Source organism: Empidonax traillii, unplaced genomic scaffold, assembly GCF_003031625.1.
Source record: "Empidonax traillii isolate 1590-97213 ecotype Southwest subspecies unplaced genomic scaffold, ASM303162v1 scaffold194:size798623, whole genome shotgun sequence".
NCBI lineage: Eukaryota > Metazoa > Chordata > Aves > Passeriformes > Tyrannidae > Empidonax > Empidonax traillii.
The window spans coordinates 432,592-448,893 of NW_020955387.1; the positions used below are offsets into that span (position 1 = coordinate 432,592).

Below are 16,302 nucleotides of genomic sequence, written 5' to 3' on the forward strand. Positions count from 1 at the left end.
TTTTTTTTTTTTTTTTTTTTGTTTTTTTTTTAAATCTGCGCTTCTCTTCTACTACTACCGTAGTTTATTTCCAAGGGTAAAGACCTGTGAGAAGAGGTGCCTGTGCAGAAGCCTCTCCCCCCTCAATCGGTGCCTTTCTGGGTAGTCATGTCATTGATGTGTGCGCAGTGACTGCTCTCCCTTTCCCTCAGTGTTACTGGAGCAGGGGCTTCTCATCTCCCTGCAGTAAGAACAGTCAGTGCTCCTGTGCGCCTCTCCTCTTTTTAGTGAAACATCAACAGCACCATACATGCATCTTTTTCTGTCTTTTCTTCCGTCTTTCCTGCCTTCCCTGCCGGCCTCTAAAGCCAAACCTGTGAGGGTGTGGGGAAGGAAGGTTGTCCCCCTCCTGCCCCCTTCTCTCACGGGCAGGGCCAGGGAGACAGGAGGGGCACTGGCGGAGGTGCCAGCGCGTATCCCTGAAGGCAGGGCCCGGGGGCAGGACCGGGCACAGCTCCCGGGACCGTGAGCGGACGGGGCAGGTGTGTGTGCCAGGAATCCCAGGTACCGACCGCCCGTCCCGCCGCGCGGGAGCGCCCTCCGTCCTCCCCCAGCGCCCACACGGGGCGAGCCCCTGTCCCTCCCCATGCCCGGCCGACGAGTCCTGGCCGGAGAGGGAGGGAACCACCCCCTTCCCCGCCGCCCCTGCCCCCGCCGGGACCACGGCCCCGCTCCCTCCCCCGCTCCCCGCCCTCCTTCCCTGCCGCTCCCGCCGGCCCGAGGCGGCGCAGCGGCTCTGGCGCAGTCTCGCGACACTTCCCGCAGCGCGGAGCCGGAGCCGGAGCCGGAGCCGGAGCGGCCGCTCGCCCCGGCAGCAGCGGCGGCAGCAGCGGCGGCAGCAGCAGCAGCAGCGGCGATCGCTGCCCGCGCTCCGAGCCCGAGCCGCTCCCGCGCCCTCGCACCGCCCGCCCGGCTCGGCCACCCCCGGCTCGAGCCCCCCCCCCCGGCGCGTTCTCCCCGGGCTGCTCTGCCCCGCGGCATCGGGGCCCCAGGTGGCTGCAGGAGGTGAAGGCTGAGCCCGTTCTCTCGCCTCATTTCTGTGTATTTTCTTTTCCCCGCACACGCCGAGGGAGCCGCGGCGCTGCCCGCAGGATGCAGCCCGGCTGCGGCGGGTGCTGAGCGCGGCGGCCGCCGGAGGAGGGAGCGGCTCTGTCAGCGCCTCCGCTCCGCGCGGCGGCGGCTCGGGCGGTCCCTCGCCCCCTGCCTTCGCCGTGGCCACCCGCCCCAAACTTTCAGCCTGTTCTCGCTGCCCGGCGAAGCCCAGCTCGACATAAATGGGTGAGTCCAGGCTGCCGCGGTGGCGGTGCCGCGGGCCGGCTGGGGCTCCCTGGGGGCGGGTGGGGTGCGGGTGCCGCTGGGGGCGGCGGGAGGGACGTGGCCGCCACCGGCCTCCGCTCCTTCGGCTCACGGCTTTTAACTTCTCCCCTCCCCCGGCCGAGGCAATAATTGCTTTCATGTGACGGGCGGAGAGGTCGGGGGTGGTGGCGGGGCGCCCCTCGGTGCTGCCGCGGTGGGTGATCCCGCACGGGGCTGACACGGTTACGAGCCCTCCCCGTGCACCGGCTGCGCGGCCTCGCCACCTTCCCGCCGGGCACAGCCCTCCCGGCCATCTGGGATGTGGTGGCTCCGGGCCGGGCCGGGCCGGGCGGAGAGATGAGGGACCTCCACCCCGGGCGCGCAGGTTGCGCTCCGAGGGGCTGCGGCGGGGAGAGCTGCGGAGAGCGCGGGGCGGCCGGCGGGGCTGTGCCGGGCGGTGCCGGGCTGTGCTGGGCTGACCCGCGCCGCCAGCACCGCCCTGCCGGGCAGGGGCGGCCGCCGGGGCCGTGGCGCGGGGTCGGCGGAGCCGCGGGGTCGGCCGCGCTCGGCAGCCGCTGCCCGTGAGGTGTCACCCGCGGGCTTCGGGAAGGGGATGCGCTGGATGCCCGGCCCGCGGTGGGCAGCGCCCGTTACCTGTGCGGGGCGGGAGGGTGCGGGATGAATTGTCCCATTATGCGGGGCGAGGCAGCGGCGGTGCCAGGCGCGGGTTCGCCGAGTGATGCGCCCCGGGGCGTCGCTGGAGCGCCGCTGCCCGCGGCTCCCTCTGCCCAGCGCGGTGCCCGGCGGAAAATGACGGATAGCAGGGAACAAAAGAAGCCAGCGGCTGTTTGTAGGTGCCTGGTGCACCCACTGGCCGGCGTCTGGAGGCAGCGGCGGACGGTGCTCCGCAGCAGCGGCGTTTGGGTGTCCCCAGGCCGCCCGCTTCGCGCAGGGCAGCGGAAATGCTGCTGGACCGCGGGGGAACATGAGAGCAGCATCACCGAAACCACTGCGTTATAATGCGTTACGGGGGAAGACATTTTACACATTTTTACCTGTTGTAATACGGTGATGTTGGGAATGTCGTAGGAAATAAATAGTCCCTTTGTTCTTTGAGAGATTAGTTGGCGGGCTACTATCGGAACGGATGCACAACTGCCCTACCTGTGCGTTACAGGATTAAGCACTAGCTTTTCACTATCGACTTTCAGTTAGTTTTCCCGTTCATGCTGAAATGCGTTCATCCCTGTGCAGCTCATTCAGCTGTATTGATCCGGGTGAACTCCGGTGCTGCTGGCACTAGGCCGGCATCCCACACCGGCACGTTTAATTGGGGGCATTGGAGAAGGCTCTGTTAGGGTTGGTTTGGCTGCTCGCTGACACAGCCCTCAACTTCTGTCTTCTGTCACAACAGATAAGATTTTTAAACATAGTGCTCTATCGGGATGTGGGGTTTGGAACTGCTGAATGGAGAAAAATCTGTATTCAGTAAGGCAAGTCATAGGAAATATTTTTTTTTAATATTATTTTTGTTTTCTTATACTCTTCCTGTGCATTTATTTCTTACTGACTTTGTACTGTGAAACAGTAAGACTTCTCTAATTTCTCTTTAATCTGTCATCCGAATATTAGCCTTTTTTTAGGTTCATGGTGGAAAAGATCAAGGAAAGCAATAAAGGACCAGTGAAGTAACTTGCATTGATAAAGGTCTAGAAAGGTTTTTGAACACTCTAACTTGGTAGCAAAGGCCATATTTTTAATTTTTACCCACCCATACTTCCCCTGGGCTGTGATCCTTCACGTTGGCTTCTTTAAAGCTCATTTGGATGATGACTTTCCCAAATCATCGTGAGTCAGTCTGATGTTTCTTTGCAAAATGGGAGTGGAAGGAAGGTAGATACGGGTTCATTGTTGTTCATATCTTTAAATGGCGATTCTTGTAGTTTAAAAACAGAGAAATTGCACTAGGAAGTGAAGTTAGGAGCAGAACTTCTAGGAGATATCAAATGAAAACAGCTTTATTAAAAGCATTTTTAATGCAGCATTTTTGAAAGATGTCTTAGATGATGATGAGAATAGGTGAATTCTTTTTGTACTATACTGTTGAGATTCCTGAAGTTTGATTTTTAAATTGCCTATGTGCCTTGCATTTTAACGATTTATATTTTCTGTATGGCACTGCAGAGTATTACTAGGCCAACACTGTGCATGTGTGTATATGTAGGCATGTAGGTTATACATACTTTTACATTAATCCAGTCTGGGGACCCAAGATTTTTTACAGCACATGCCCCAAACCTTATAAAAAATACTTTGCTTAACTGATGTTTTATGAGCTCTTCTATGACATTATAGGTGGAGTGCCCTAAAATAAATTAATTTGCACTCAAAATGCACTTGCTAGGAGAGTTGGGTGAGATAATGGTGTTCTCTACAAGGTAAAAGGGGAAGATAAGGCAAAGACCTTAAATGTAATCATGAATACAGTGGAACAAGCTTGGTCCCTGTTTTTAAATGTCTGAGAAATGAAGAGGTGGTGTTTTGTGGGGAGGTTGTTTGTTGTTGCTTTTGGGTTGGGTTTGTTTTGTTCTATTTTTATTTTGATGCTACTTAGACTTGCATGTGATTGGGGAACTCCTGAGTCTCATTTGCAAGAGCTCAGAGCACCCACACATCAGAATGTCCTCCTGAAGTTGAAGGTGCAGAAAACAAAGTAGGTATGGTAGTTCCTTGGGGAAAACCTGGTTTGAAATGTACTGCTTACCAAATTTAGAAAATGCAAGAGTACAAGCCTGATTCTAGAGAGCAGCATTTACCTGCCATCATCACCAAGCAACTTGTGCAACTCCTTGTGTTGTTTGGGACACACCTTCCAGCTTCTGCAGTAGAAGATGGAAAATCCTCTCTTGTGCTGTGCAGTCTTTGCTCATGTTCAAAGCACAGACAGTTCAGTGCATTAAATGAGGTATGGCACCTGTGTAACAATGCTGCCATGAAGCTAAGCAGGTGGAGCCTTCGTCATAGTGTTTAAACACTTTTTTCATCGGTATTTTTTCATCTTGATATTTTCTAAGGTATTGTTTAAGCTATTCTCTTGGGAAAGGGAGAGGAAATGTTGCTGTTGTTTATGTGAAATCACACTGATCACCTCTGCTGTCACCATAGTTGGGAGCTTGGATCCAGAGGCAGTCTTGTGCCCTTTGAACCAGTTAGATCACTAATACTGCCAGACAGCTATTGTCTGCATGGATTTGTATTAGTGGTTGAGAAAGGTGCTTTGTTGTTGAAGACTGCAGCTTGTTTGTACACACCAAAGGAATGTTACACCAAGAAGTAAAGTAATCAAAAAATTCAGTCTATGTGAGAACCTGATTATTCTGTACCAGTTGCAATCCCTTTTCCTGTTTTTCACCTTTCTTAATTTTATTTTTTTTCTTCTTCCAAGTTCTCTATCCCCCTGCCCTCAACTTTTTCCCCCTCTCTGCATCTCTTTACACTATTGAAAGATTCCACTTCTTCCTCCTTCCTCTCTCTTATCTTCATCCTCCTTCCTCTGTCTTATCACAGCTCTCTGAGGACATTTCCTGCGTGTGAGGCCACACTGACCTCCAGCAGCCAGAGCTGTGCTTGCATCAGAACTTCTGCTTGGCCCTGTGGAGTGTACCTGGTAAACTCCAGCAGCTCTACACTCCTGCCTAAAATGAAGCATTTTTGAGGCCTGAGCTTAGCAGAAGTTGTATACAGCACACCCAGAAGGTGGTAGTAGGTGTGTCTGTGCCCCCTTCAAAATGGTGGAGATTTTGGAGCCTTTCTGTAGAATAGCTGTAAGATTTTTATAAAAATAGAAATAATATTTGTCATTCTTGTCATCCTTGAAAGCGATTGAACAGTTTCAGCTGAATAAAGAATAGTCATAGGAAAGATGATTAGCATGATCTTTTTCACTTTGATTTTTTTTTTCAAAAATAAGATTTTAAGCAGCTGTAAAGTGGCTTCATAGAGGAATTGTTGTGTAAAAATCCTCCCCAGTCTGTAAAAAGTCTTTATTCTCCTCCTCATGTGGGGTGTTAATTTTAATTCTCTGGTGGTCATTGATAGGTTTGTTTTTCAAGAGAAGGCAATTGCATTGGAGATGTTCAGGATCAGATTTCCAGTTGTTAGGTGACAATATACAGCCTGTGAATGTCTTATGACCTGAGTTCCAATGGAGTTTTCATAAACTATGATGAACTATTTTCACCTCTATGAAATTTCATTAAAAAACTGCTGGCACAAGGCTTTTTTTCCCCCTAGAAATCAAGAGATAATGATATTTCTGCCATAAAAGGTTTTCAGAGCTGCCTTCTAAATGGATCAAGATAGGGGTTTGAAATAGAGAAATGTAAAATATATAAATATGTGTGTATACGTAAAAGAATATGAAAGAATTTCTGCTTTTGAGGTCTTTTTAGGTTGTTGGTATCTCTTCTGCTTGCCTCTTTCAAGTAGCTCTTTTCTCAGACTCTTCATTATAGTTGTTTTTTTTTTTTTATATTAACTTACTTTTAGCTCAGAAAGTGTGATAACAGAATACTTAAAACAGGTTTCTTAAAATAGCAGAATTTTTGATTGTTTTTGTGCTAATCAAAATCTCTACATAATCTGTAGAAAATTAAGGTAGAGCTGCTAGAAAAGGTAATTTTTTTTCTGCCTGGCTTTAAGGAAGTAATGTAATGAACATGCAATAAAAATAATGTAATGTGATAAAACACTTTATTGAGAAGCAGTTTTATTTTTATATTAATGCTGAGTGCACGGGCTGTTTAAACTGCTACTAATGCAATATGTACAATTTATCACAATTTATTGGTGATGTTGTTCAGATTGCTTCTTTTTTAATTGTTATTTACTGGATGTTAGGGGATGTTTTTAAGAATACTGCTGAAATTCTCATAGGAGATCAGTGTTGACCTTGTAGAAAATGCAGTGACTCCTTCCCCACTTGAAGAGGAAGGGACTCGTGTTAGGAGGAGAAAAAGGAGAGCTTGGTAGTGTGAAACGAGCAGCTGAAATTTCAGGTCTTAGGTGTTAGAGGTCACTGAAGTGCTGCAAGCAGGTTAGCCCTGGTGAGATCAAAGGAGGGAAAATAGCCACAGAGATGGTATCAGTTGTTTTGCTCTGATACTGCTGGTATAGAGCAAGCTCATTAAAAAGTATGATGGATTTTATACGGTTCCTATCTGTGTGGTTTTTAAAATCCCGGGCCAGGGAGCGGATGTTTTCCCTTGATGCAAAAGCAGGAAGTAGCTGTAGGGCATATCTGTGTTCTGTACACTGAGGACTGATGAAAGAATATATTAGGGGGAGGGGAATGAGAGAGGAGGTGAGTATCAAGATTCAGTAATTCAGCTAATGTAAAAGTAATTGCTGTCAGTCTGCTTCACACTGAGAGCAAACACAGTAAAAGCTTGAAGTCCCTATGTGTGAGAGAATATGCAGTTCAGTATTCATGGATTGTATTAGCAAATGAAGTTCGCTTTCCCCTCCTTTTTATTTTTGATAATTGAGAAGCATCAGTAGAAACCAGCTCTTCGGAATGCAGTGGTAGAGTCCACATAAAAGCTGTATGGTGAGATGACTGTTGCAAGGTCTTGGCTGTGATTTGTTTCTAACATAACTTTGATTTAGAAAAAGGAGCATCCTGGAGGATGAGCAGTGGAAGGGGAAAGGATATCTTTGTTCTCAGTCTTGTAGCAGTTTGTATTCCAGTGGGGATGTTGCTGAGAATTTGTGCTTCTAATTTAGGATGAAGAGTTGTGTAGAGTTGTGTATCAGAAATGATGTGTCTGTGCTGATACAACCCTCTTCAGCAGTAAGGATAATGTAGTATGGAAAGCTGAGCATTTACACAAGGAAAATATCCCTAGCTTCTGATTAATCTGTAGTGTCAGTATAAAGAGGTGCCTTTTGAACTGTGCCTTTGAATTTCATTAGAAGTATTGTACAGAAGGAAAAAGTTCCTCTTTATCTCTCTCTCTCTCTTTCATACTGTGCAGCTAAATCACTTCTGACAATTGAAACCAGCTCACACCCAAACCAGTGTAAGTCTATTCATTTATTTGAAGATCAAAGTCAGTATTGGTGCACAGCTCCCCAGGGAACTAATGCTTTTTCAACAATGTCCATATAGATTTGTTGCATGTGTTGCAAGTCAGGGCCCAGCTAGACTAGATGATCTTTAAAGGTCCCTCCTAACCCAAACCATTCAAAATGATCCATCAATATTTAATTAGCTTTCAGTGGTCACACTGCTCATATTTAAAAATTGAGTGGTTTATGTTCTGCAAGTAATTTGTAATAAATCAATTTGCAACTTACACTTAAAAAACCCCAGCCGGCCCCAAACAAACAAAAAACCTCCACCCCAGCAAAATAGGAATCCCCATGACGTGTGTCCTCCATTTGTAGTTTCTAGGAATTTGCTTGTTAATTTATAAAGCAACACGCTGATGCTCTGTATTGATAACGAGGTGTCAAAACAAACACACATAAAAGTCACTTCAGGGTGTTCTCCTGTTTGTTTTAATTTGGGTTTGTGGGAAGAACTTCATGGAGGTCAGTGCAGCTGCTGGTCCTGGTCCATGCTGTATTGACTGTTTGTGCCAGCCTGACTCTCTTTGTATGTAGTCCTTCTGCATAGCCAGAATGATAAAGGTTTTGGTTAAAGGTAAAAGTATTAGAGTATAAGTGTACACATACAGAACATTTCATTTTTGAGCCAGTTGTAAAACTATTCTTTGGAACTCTCATCTCAGGTTTGGATCAAATATGTCCTCTATCTGTGGTTGCTGATTCATCCTCACCACTGGCAAGAAACATTTTTAATACTCTGGTAACTTGGCAGAGTGGATCTTTCTTTTTTTCTTTTCTGATAGGTTTGTGCAGCACTGAAAATTTGCTGTCCTTGTGACAGATATAAAACTGACAAGCAGCAAAACCTCAGCTTAATTTTTCAGTGTTTTTTTCATTCCTGCTGTTCTTTCTGCGAGGTCTCACTGAGCTCTTATTGAGCTGTTAGTGCTCCTCTGCCTGTTTCCCACTGTTAAAAATTCCGAAGTGCCTCCAGAAAAAGATGCCTTTATTTTGGGGTTTCACTATGACAAGGTTTAAAAAACTTTTTGCTGTTAAATTTGGACCAAAGAAGTGTTTTATCTTTGGTCTTATGGTTCCAAATATGAGGATTAATGACTTTGGAAGAGTGGTGATGCTTATTTATAAAGAATATTTAAATGTTTTACGTATGAAGATTGACTACCAAGGTTTTTTTTTTCCCCGTCAGCTGTGTCTTAGGAATGTGTCTTTATTGTCATTAACAGCATTATGGAAAAATATCCTATCAAAACCTTCCAGTCTAGACAAGACCATCTTATTTTCCTGTAAAGTAATCTGTTATTACATTTCATTGAGATTGCAGAATTGCTGTGTTTGTTGAATGCAAATATTCAACTTTCCTGCTTAAACTATCAGATTAAAAAAACCCTCTAAAACCTACACAAGCAGCCAAAATGCCTAAAACAACTCCTACCAAAAAAAAATCCAAACCCTTGATGACCCTAATCACTGCGCAATCTTGACATCTAGATTTGGTTCAGACTAAAATATTGATGTTGAAGTAAAACAGTTTAAACCTTCTTCAACCAGTGGATATAAATTTTGATACTCTTCTGTGCTTTTGTTGCATTTTTGTTTAATGAAAATGGTAACATTTAAGTTTCATCTAATTTTGAGATTCTAAGATGTTTGCTGCATTGACCTGATCATATAACTAGTCCTGTCGTTAATCTCAGTCTGATATTAGATTATTTTCAATTTGGATTCATTGTTAATTGTTATATTCTTAATGTTGGGAATGTGTTCTTTGTAGCTGTTTTTGTTGGCAACTTGAACTACACGGTTAATTTTTCAGGTGACATAAAAATAAATATTTTGTGGATTTTGTTGTATTTTAGCTAGTTAGTTTATATATACATTTGACCAACTTCTCATTTGCTTCTTTCTGTTTGTAGCAGTCTGTAAGTCTTGTAGATACAGTAAGCCAGGTTTTGCTATCTGTGTAAGGCTGCTCCAACTTCATAGAATTCACATGTTTAATCAAGGGATTTGTGAGTATAGTTAATCCAGTCTGGTTAACTGCTGTTTTGATGGAAGGCCTTAATGAGCAGAATCCGTCTGTGACTTCTTCCTTGCTTGACTGAATGTGTGATGAAAAGAGATGTACCTTTGAGCAGCCAACTGATTTGTACAAGTAAGATCGGCGTTTTCTGTTGCAAGAAGCAATCTTTCAGCTGGGAGAGAAATCTTCCTGCTGCTGTTGCTGTTGTCTTTGGTTACAGTAGTTTTTAATGTTCATCCTCCTGGACAGCTGCTATTTCCTCCTCCATCCAGTAATCTCTTCTAAAATGGGAAAGATCTTTATTTTTCTTTGAAACTTAATATAAACGTTGGTTGTATCTGCTGATCGTTTCATTCATCAAATACTTTCATTTAGCTGCATTTGAAAACAGTTGAAATACACTTGTCAGTTTTGCTTTTACCACTGAGGTCAGTTTGAATGGTCTTTGTTCTGTCAGCTCATACTGCCTTTCAGAGTTGCTCACTTTGATTTGCATTAACCGTGCTACTTCTTTTAAAGACTACAATTTCTGTGTGTGAAGCACCTATAAATAGTGCTTTTGATTAGCTGACATCTCAATTATCTGACTGTGGTTTGTGGAAAATTAAGATAAGATGCCATCTAGTTCATGATGAACTACTATGTTCTGACAATTCAAAGTCATCTTCGCTGATTCCAGAGTCAAGAGAGATCTATTCATATGTAGTTCCTCTGCAATGTATTTGATAGTTTGTTCACAGTTGTGGAGAAAAGAGTTTTGTTTGTTCCTGTGTGTTTCTCGTTCCTTCACCTCATTCTTTCAGAAAGCAGTTGCACCCTTCCCTGTCACTTAGAGAAGTACATGCATGCTTCTTTCCTTTTGAAAGTTGTGGGGTTTTGTTGGTTTGGATTCATGTGTTGTGGTGTTGTTTTTTCTTCCTTTTTTTTTTCTTTCTTTTTTAAATAAATCTGCATCATGTTTCTTCCCTGTTTCTCAGGAAAGAAGCTTTTCAACCTTTTTTTTTTTTTTTCCCCCCCTCTCTTTAGATACTGGATGCTCTGTCATTCTGTCATCTCAGCTGTTCAAGTGCACTTCCTTCAAATTCATCTTTCCTTCTCTTTCACCTTTCTTTCAAATGCACTGCTGCTCTTTTTGGAAAGCTTTCCTATGTACTTCCCTTACACAGTCTTGGAATTCTCTATATTAAGATGCAAAGATGCACAGAATTCTGAAGGCAATCAGTGTGGAATATAGCCTGTTTGTGGATGATCCTTTACGTTTTTTATTCAGAATTAGGGAGAGAAGAAACCTTTGGCTGAATTCCCATAAGTATGATGTCAGAAAGGAGAAGGACTGGCTGTCTTTGAAAGACAGTGGCTTTAACCTGTGGAGTTTTTTCAGAGTCAGAATTGGTGCCCTGGAAGGTACCAGCATAAATACTGAGGTGTGGGTTGCATATTTTGTTTTGCCAGCCATGTTTCTGATATTTTTTTTGGTGGATGAGTGGTGCCTTTGGTATGTGAAGTAAATCAGGTTGTAGAAGATGGCAAAGCCAAATACTGAAGTTCCAATGTTTTTTTGATTTGGAGAACTTAGAAGCAGGATGTTGCTATTTTAAGTAGAATTTCACTTCCTGTCTGTTCAAGTCTGTCGTGTCTCTCTCAAGAACCAAAATCAAGGAGCTGATGTAATTTCTCTTGTAGGCAGAGAAATTTAAGAAATGCTTGTTGCCTCTCTAGACTCTCTGAAATCTGGGATTAGTTTTGGCTTCCAATTTCCTTAGCTCCAAGAGCTTGAATCACTGGAAACCAGGGAAGGTCTTTAGAACATTCTACAAAGGGATGGAGTCCAGCAATCCTCTTCTTAGACAAGGGAAAGTAGAGCTTTCTCCTTAGCCTTGGAGGAAGTGCTCAAGGTAGATAACATTCAGGGACAGCCTAATTTCTGCCCTTTCTAGTTCTCTTGGCTTCGTGGTTTAACCCTCACACTGCCTCCTGGGTGCCAGAGGAAGATTCTGTGCCAGCATCCACTCATCTGTCCTGAGGAGAATCTGTCTTATTGTTGCTTCCTTGGCCACACACTTTGTTCTGTTCCAGACAGTACCAGTGTTGGTTACTGGGTGTGGATGGGAGGAGGAGGTTGTCTGAGGAACTATTGCTTATAAAACAATAGGGTTTATTGCCTCTGTTTGCTTGGGTTCCACAAAGCTCCATCCTGCTGCTTTCTCCCTCTTTTCCCCCCATCCTCAATGCAGCAAAAGCTTCTTCTGTCTGAATGCTGACTTGTTTGTGCTTTCACTCTCTGCACAGCTCGGCTGAGCATTCCCATTCAACCAGCACAGAGTGGCTCAAATTCCCTATTGGAATAATGCTGTTATCAGGTCACAAGCTGTTCCTCCTCACAATGAAAGTCAGTGACAAGCTTTCAAATGTACTTGTTTGGCTTGCATCAGTTTTTGCTTTCAGGATTGTTCTTCTAAGTCGGAGATCTGTGTAGTGTCCCCTTTTTGGAGGTGTGTTCTGGTCATAAGAGTTAGAGGAGATCTCTTGGAAGTATAAGAGTGTTTTTGCCCATGGAGGAGACTTCTTGAGATCTTTAACCTGCTACTAGAAGATACCTGTTTGAAGAACTGTGTCTTCTACTTGCAGCATAACCTTTGCTTTCTGAAAGGCTTTGCCTTGATCAAAATCAAGAGACTTTCTCAGAGAGAAAATGGAAATATAAAATGTTGATGGAAGGGCCTACTTGCCCAGGCCTAAAACTGCCACATGGAATTTTGAAAAGCACCATTATAGCAAAACAATGCTGATTATTTCTCTTCTGCATCCAGTCCAGCTTCTCACTGCTGTACAGCACATCTCTTTGTGACAGTTTATAATGCATCAGTTAAAACCTGACTGGTTTGTAGTCGTAACATTTGACAGGTGGAATCAGAAGAGTTGCTACTGGGGTAAATATTTTGCAATTGCTGTCTTAAAATGATAGAATTCCATGAAACTGAGGGAAAACAACATAACTTTGAAATTACTATAAGCGCCGTGTTTCTCTACAGCTGGCATTACACAGGGAAGGGCTGTAGCACAGTCCAAGGATTTTGGCTATATCAGGTTTCTGCTGCCAGCAGTCTCTTCTTGCAGAAATTGCCACTTCCAAAAGCAGGAATACCACAACAGGATGTATCTGTGCACCACTTCTCAGTCTGGTTACTTAACGTAACACCATTTTTATAAGCACTTTAAGAAAATGTGGCTAAGATGCAGAGGAGTATGTTGTATCCTCCCCATCCTCCTCCTGTGCAAAAGGATTGCTACTTTTGGCAAAGATGTGTGGTGATAGTAACAGCTTAGGCATCTAGTGAAATCCTCCAAGCTCCTCTGAGATCATATTCATAATTACATTCATGCTTCTAGTCTGATTTTAATGAGACTAGGTGAATGTTGCTGGTTTAGAATCTTGGAGTTTTAACAAATGCTATGCAGTACTCAGTATGAAGACTGTGAACAAATTGTTGACCAGAACCTCTGCTCATCTTCTGGGAGGTTAAATGATGGTACGTCATGTCACTGAAAAGGTAGTTGTTCCTTGTCTTTCTGATTTTTTATTTATTTGACCTTCCACCTCAGTGCTATCCATCAGCATCTGCAAATATTATCAAGTCAACTTTGGGATTAGAATACTGGACTAGTACTTCTGAGTAATCTAAAACACTAATTTTCATGGCATCAGCTTTTCTCTCCTGCTTACTTTTTATGATGAAACATTAATTTGGTAGAATTTCTCATTAATTTAGACAAAGCTGTAAGTAATGTTTCTCCTTTTTGTTCTGAAGAAGTAACTAATATCCTTCCTAGCTTCTCAGTTGTCTGAGAATGAGATTTAAAAACTGCAAGGGTAGCATTACTAACAAGTTTTTATGAATATATATTTTGTCATATGGGAATTATTTGTCTTTGTTTAGCTTAAGTTACAGTACTCTTTACCTTTTCTGTTTATCTCAGCAATGGGTATAATATTTTATACTCTTCAGAACTTTGAATTATTTTTATGGGTATTGGAGGAGGCAGGAACTCATGCTAAGAAGATGATAAGTGTTTTCCTCTGAGTCTAATGTCTTCCTTTTCTTCTGGAGGGCTTCTTGTGTGCATTAGTATCTGAGAGGAAGAACAGTGCTAAAGGTGAACCAGCTCTCAAGACAATTTTGCCTCTGAGAAGCACTGTAATATTACTTTAGTTAGAGGTTAACACAATGCACGTTGTCTACAGACTTGACAGTGTGAGTTTAAAGTACGTTTGTTTGTGCATGCTGTATGCTGTAGTTGAGAGGCACTCTGGTTAATAGAACCAATGAATTACAGTAAAATTAATCTCTTTCAGTACTAACATTGTGATTCATTTTGTTTTCCGAGGCAGAAGGATCGCTTTGCCCTGTAGGAAAAGATCAATTAATTCATGGAACACAAGTGCTTCTTTGAATGACAGCCACATGAATGCCAAAGACTGTCTGTGCAATCTCAGTCATTCAGAAGGGTTAAGGAGACTCATCCCAATAAAATCTAACATGTATTGTTGGATGCAAAGTGGTATTTAAGGGGAAATACAGATGTAACTGCTGCCATCTAGAACTACCACAATTACCTTTTTTTTCCTTGCTAACTCCATCATTGCACGCATGTGAAAACCTCTGGTGATCAGAAATGCTTTGGCATACTGCTGAAAAAAGTTTTTATCAGAGATATGAGTATGACACAATAAATTCACTGAGAGGCAACTACTATGATAGGCCTAAGAAACGCTTAACAAATTTATGATGTTTCTTAGAAATACCTACCTGAAGTTGTTCACCACAGAATTGCTATGAGGGGAAAATTTATATGGAAATGTCCCATGTATATACAAAAATACAAACACACTGATTTACTGTTGATCTTTACATTCAAGATTTTGGATGGATTGTGTTCATACCAAATGCCTTAGCTGGAATATAAAGTATTACTGGTCCTACTGGGTGAATTCCACAAGAATAACTGGGTGTTTGAAAGCTGGAACCAAGCATACCTCTGTGAAAAACAGAAAACTAGCTCTCCTCTTTTCCTGAAGAACAGCTCGGGCGTTATGTCAGCTGGAGTGGCTTCAGCTCTGCTGCTGCCCAGAGAAGGAGTCAGGACAACCCTTGGCCGAGTGTTCACTGTGCCCTCCGCATCGGGTTTTGGTTTTGGTGCTCTGTACAGCTCCTCTGTTTCTGTGCCTGCCCGTGCCTGGACCTGTGCGTGGCACACATCAGGTCTTCCCCTCAAATGCATCCCATCTGTCCTGAGTGCTGTGTGGCTGCCTGTGATGTTTCCAGCGAGCTTGGCCTGTGGGAGAGGACTGGGACTGTAACATAAAAAGGTCCCTGGGCGGTGTGACTTTGGCGACCCCCCCTGCGACTGCTCTGCTCTTTGACAGAGTGATTCAGTGGAGGTACTATTCTAGGACTATGACCTTTAGCTCCCCCACATTGTTTTCAAAGGGGAAGTAGGAAAATGTAATGTAAACTGAAAGCTGTTGTCTTAGCAGAGGAGTTGCTGTTTATCATGTAGCATGGATTTAACATCTTGAAGATTGAAGAGTACAGATTTTCCTTCTGATGTTGTTTTTTCCTTCCCCTCAAGCTTTTCTTTTTCATGAAGCGGAATCCTTGCAAATACTTTTAGCAGGGAGTATTATTCCCTGCTATGATAGCGTTGCAAAAGAAAAATGCTAAAAATTGAGAAAAATTTTGAATTAATTTTTCAAGGAAATTACATTTCTTCAATATTTGCTTGCAATCAAGTACATAGAAAATGTGTAAGTTAATTTTTCTGCCACAGACATGTTACAAAACCAGGAGCTCAAGCTTTCTTAAATATCCCAGTTGCAATCTACTTTTAAGCTGTAAAGTTATTGATATATTGTTATTTAATTGTGTTTTTTGTGCATTTCAGAGGTAGTACATGATAATGGGCGTTTCCGTTTTGGTAGAGCGGTGACTCCAAGGGCTATTCAGTGGCTCTTTCATCTGGTATTATAAAGTGTAATGACACCGAGAGAGTTGAGTCTTTATAAGCTAGAGATTATTTTGTTCTTTGGTAGAAGAGCCCCATCAGACTTCATATTAATCTATCTTCTTTCTCTCGATCATATTTGTACCACAGCATCCCACATGCAGTTGGCCTGCCAGCTACTCAGTGTTCTTGGAGTGCAGAAAACAGTGGCCTTATAGGTCATATGTGATCCTCAGACCTTCTGACCCTCTAGGTCTAGTTTAGGAAACCAGCACTATTGAATATGAAGTAGTTCGGGGTTTGCTTGTTTTTTTTAAAATTTGAATTCTGATTGCAAGTCATCAGTCATGCTTTGTGGTTTGGTCTAATAAAAGATACTGATGTTTTTCTCTCCTAGTGGCTCCTAATGTTTTATTAAGAGGTTTTTTGCAACCTGTGATGTAGTAAAAAATAGTGATTTTTATTTTATAAGTATGTCCATAAACTCTGAAAGAGTAGTACATTCACCAACGTGTACCCAGGTGTCTCAAACAGAAGAGCTCATTTGAAGAAGACCTTTTCTGTCAGGTTTTGAGGCAGATGGAAATTGATGGGCAGACTTTTAACCCATTATGAAACATTATCTTTATGGAAAAGATAAAAGCTCTGATGCACTCTCTTCTAAATAAATTAATTTAAGCTTTAATTTAAAGCTTGAATGCAGAATACTTGAAGGTAGTCTGTCTAGTTTCCATTCTGGGTTTTTCTGGGGGAAAGCTAATTATAGCCAGGTGGGGGTTGGTCTCTTCTCCCAGGCAACCAACAATAGGACC

General features: G+C 43.4%; 1 protein-coding gene across 3 annotated transcripts in view; it reads left to right on the forward strand.

Moving 5' to 3' along the window:
• Positions 1-950: 950 nt before the first annotated feature.
• The window catches only part of SH3KBP1 (SH3 domain containing kinase binding protein 1), a 216,311-nt gene continuing 200,959 nt past the window's right edge, over positions 951-16,302 (forward strand). Inside the window, exon 1 of one of the 3 annotated variants that reach the window (XM_027886741.1) lies at positions 951-1,317. In XM_027886741.1, coding sequence (XP_027742542.1) covers positions 1,314-1,317 — 4 coding nt within the window. In that variant the 5' untranslated portion in view covers positions 951-1,313. The remainder of the gene's footprint in view (positions 1,318-16,302) is intronic. The other 2 variants (XM_027886744.1, XM_027886743.1) reach the window with 2 other exon arrangements.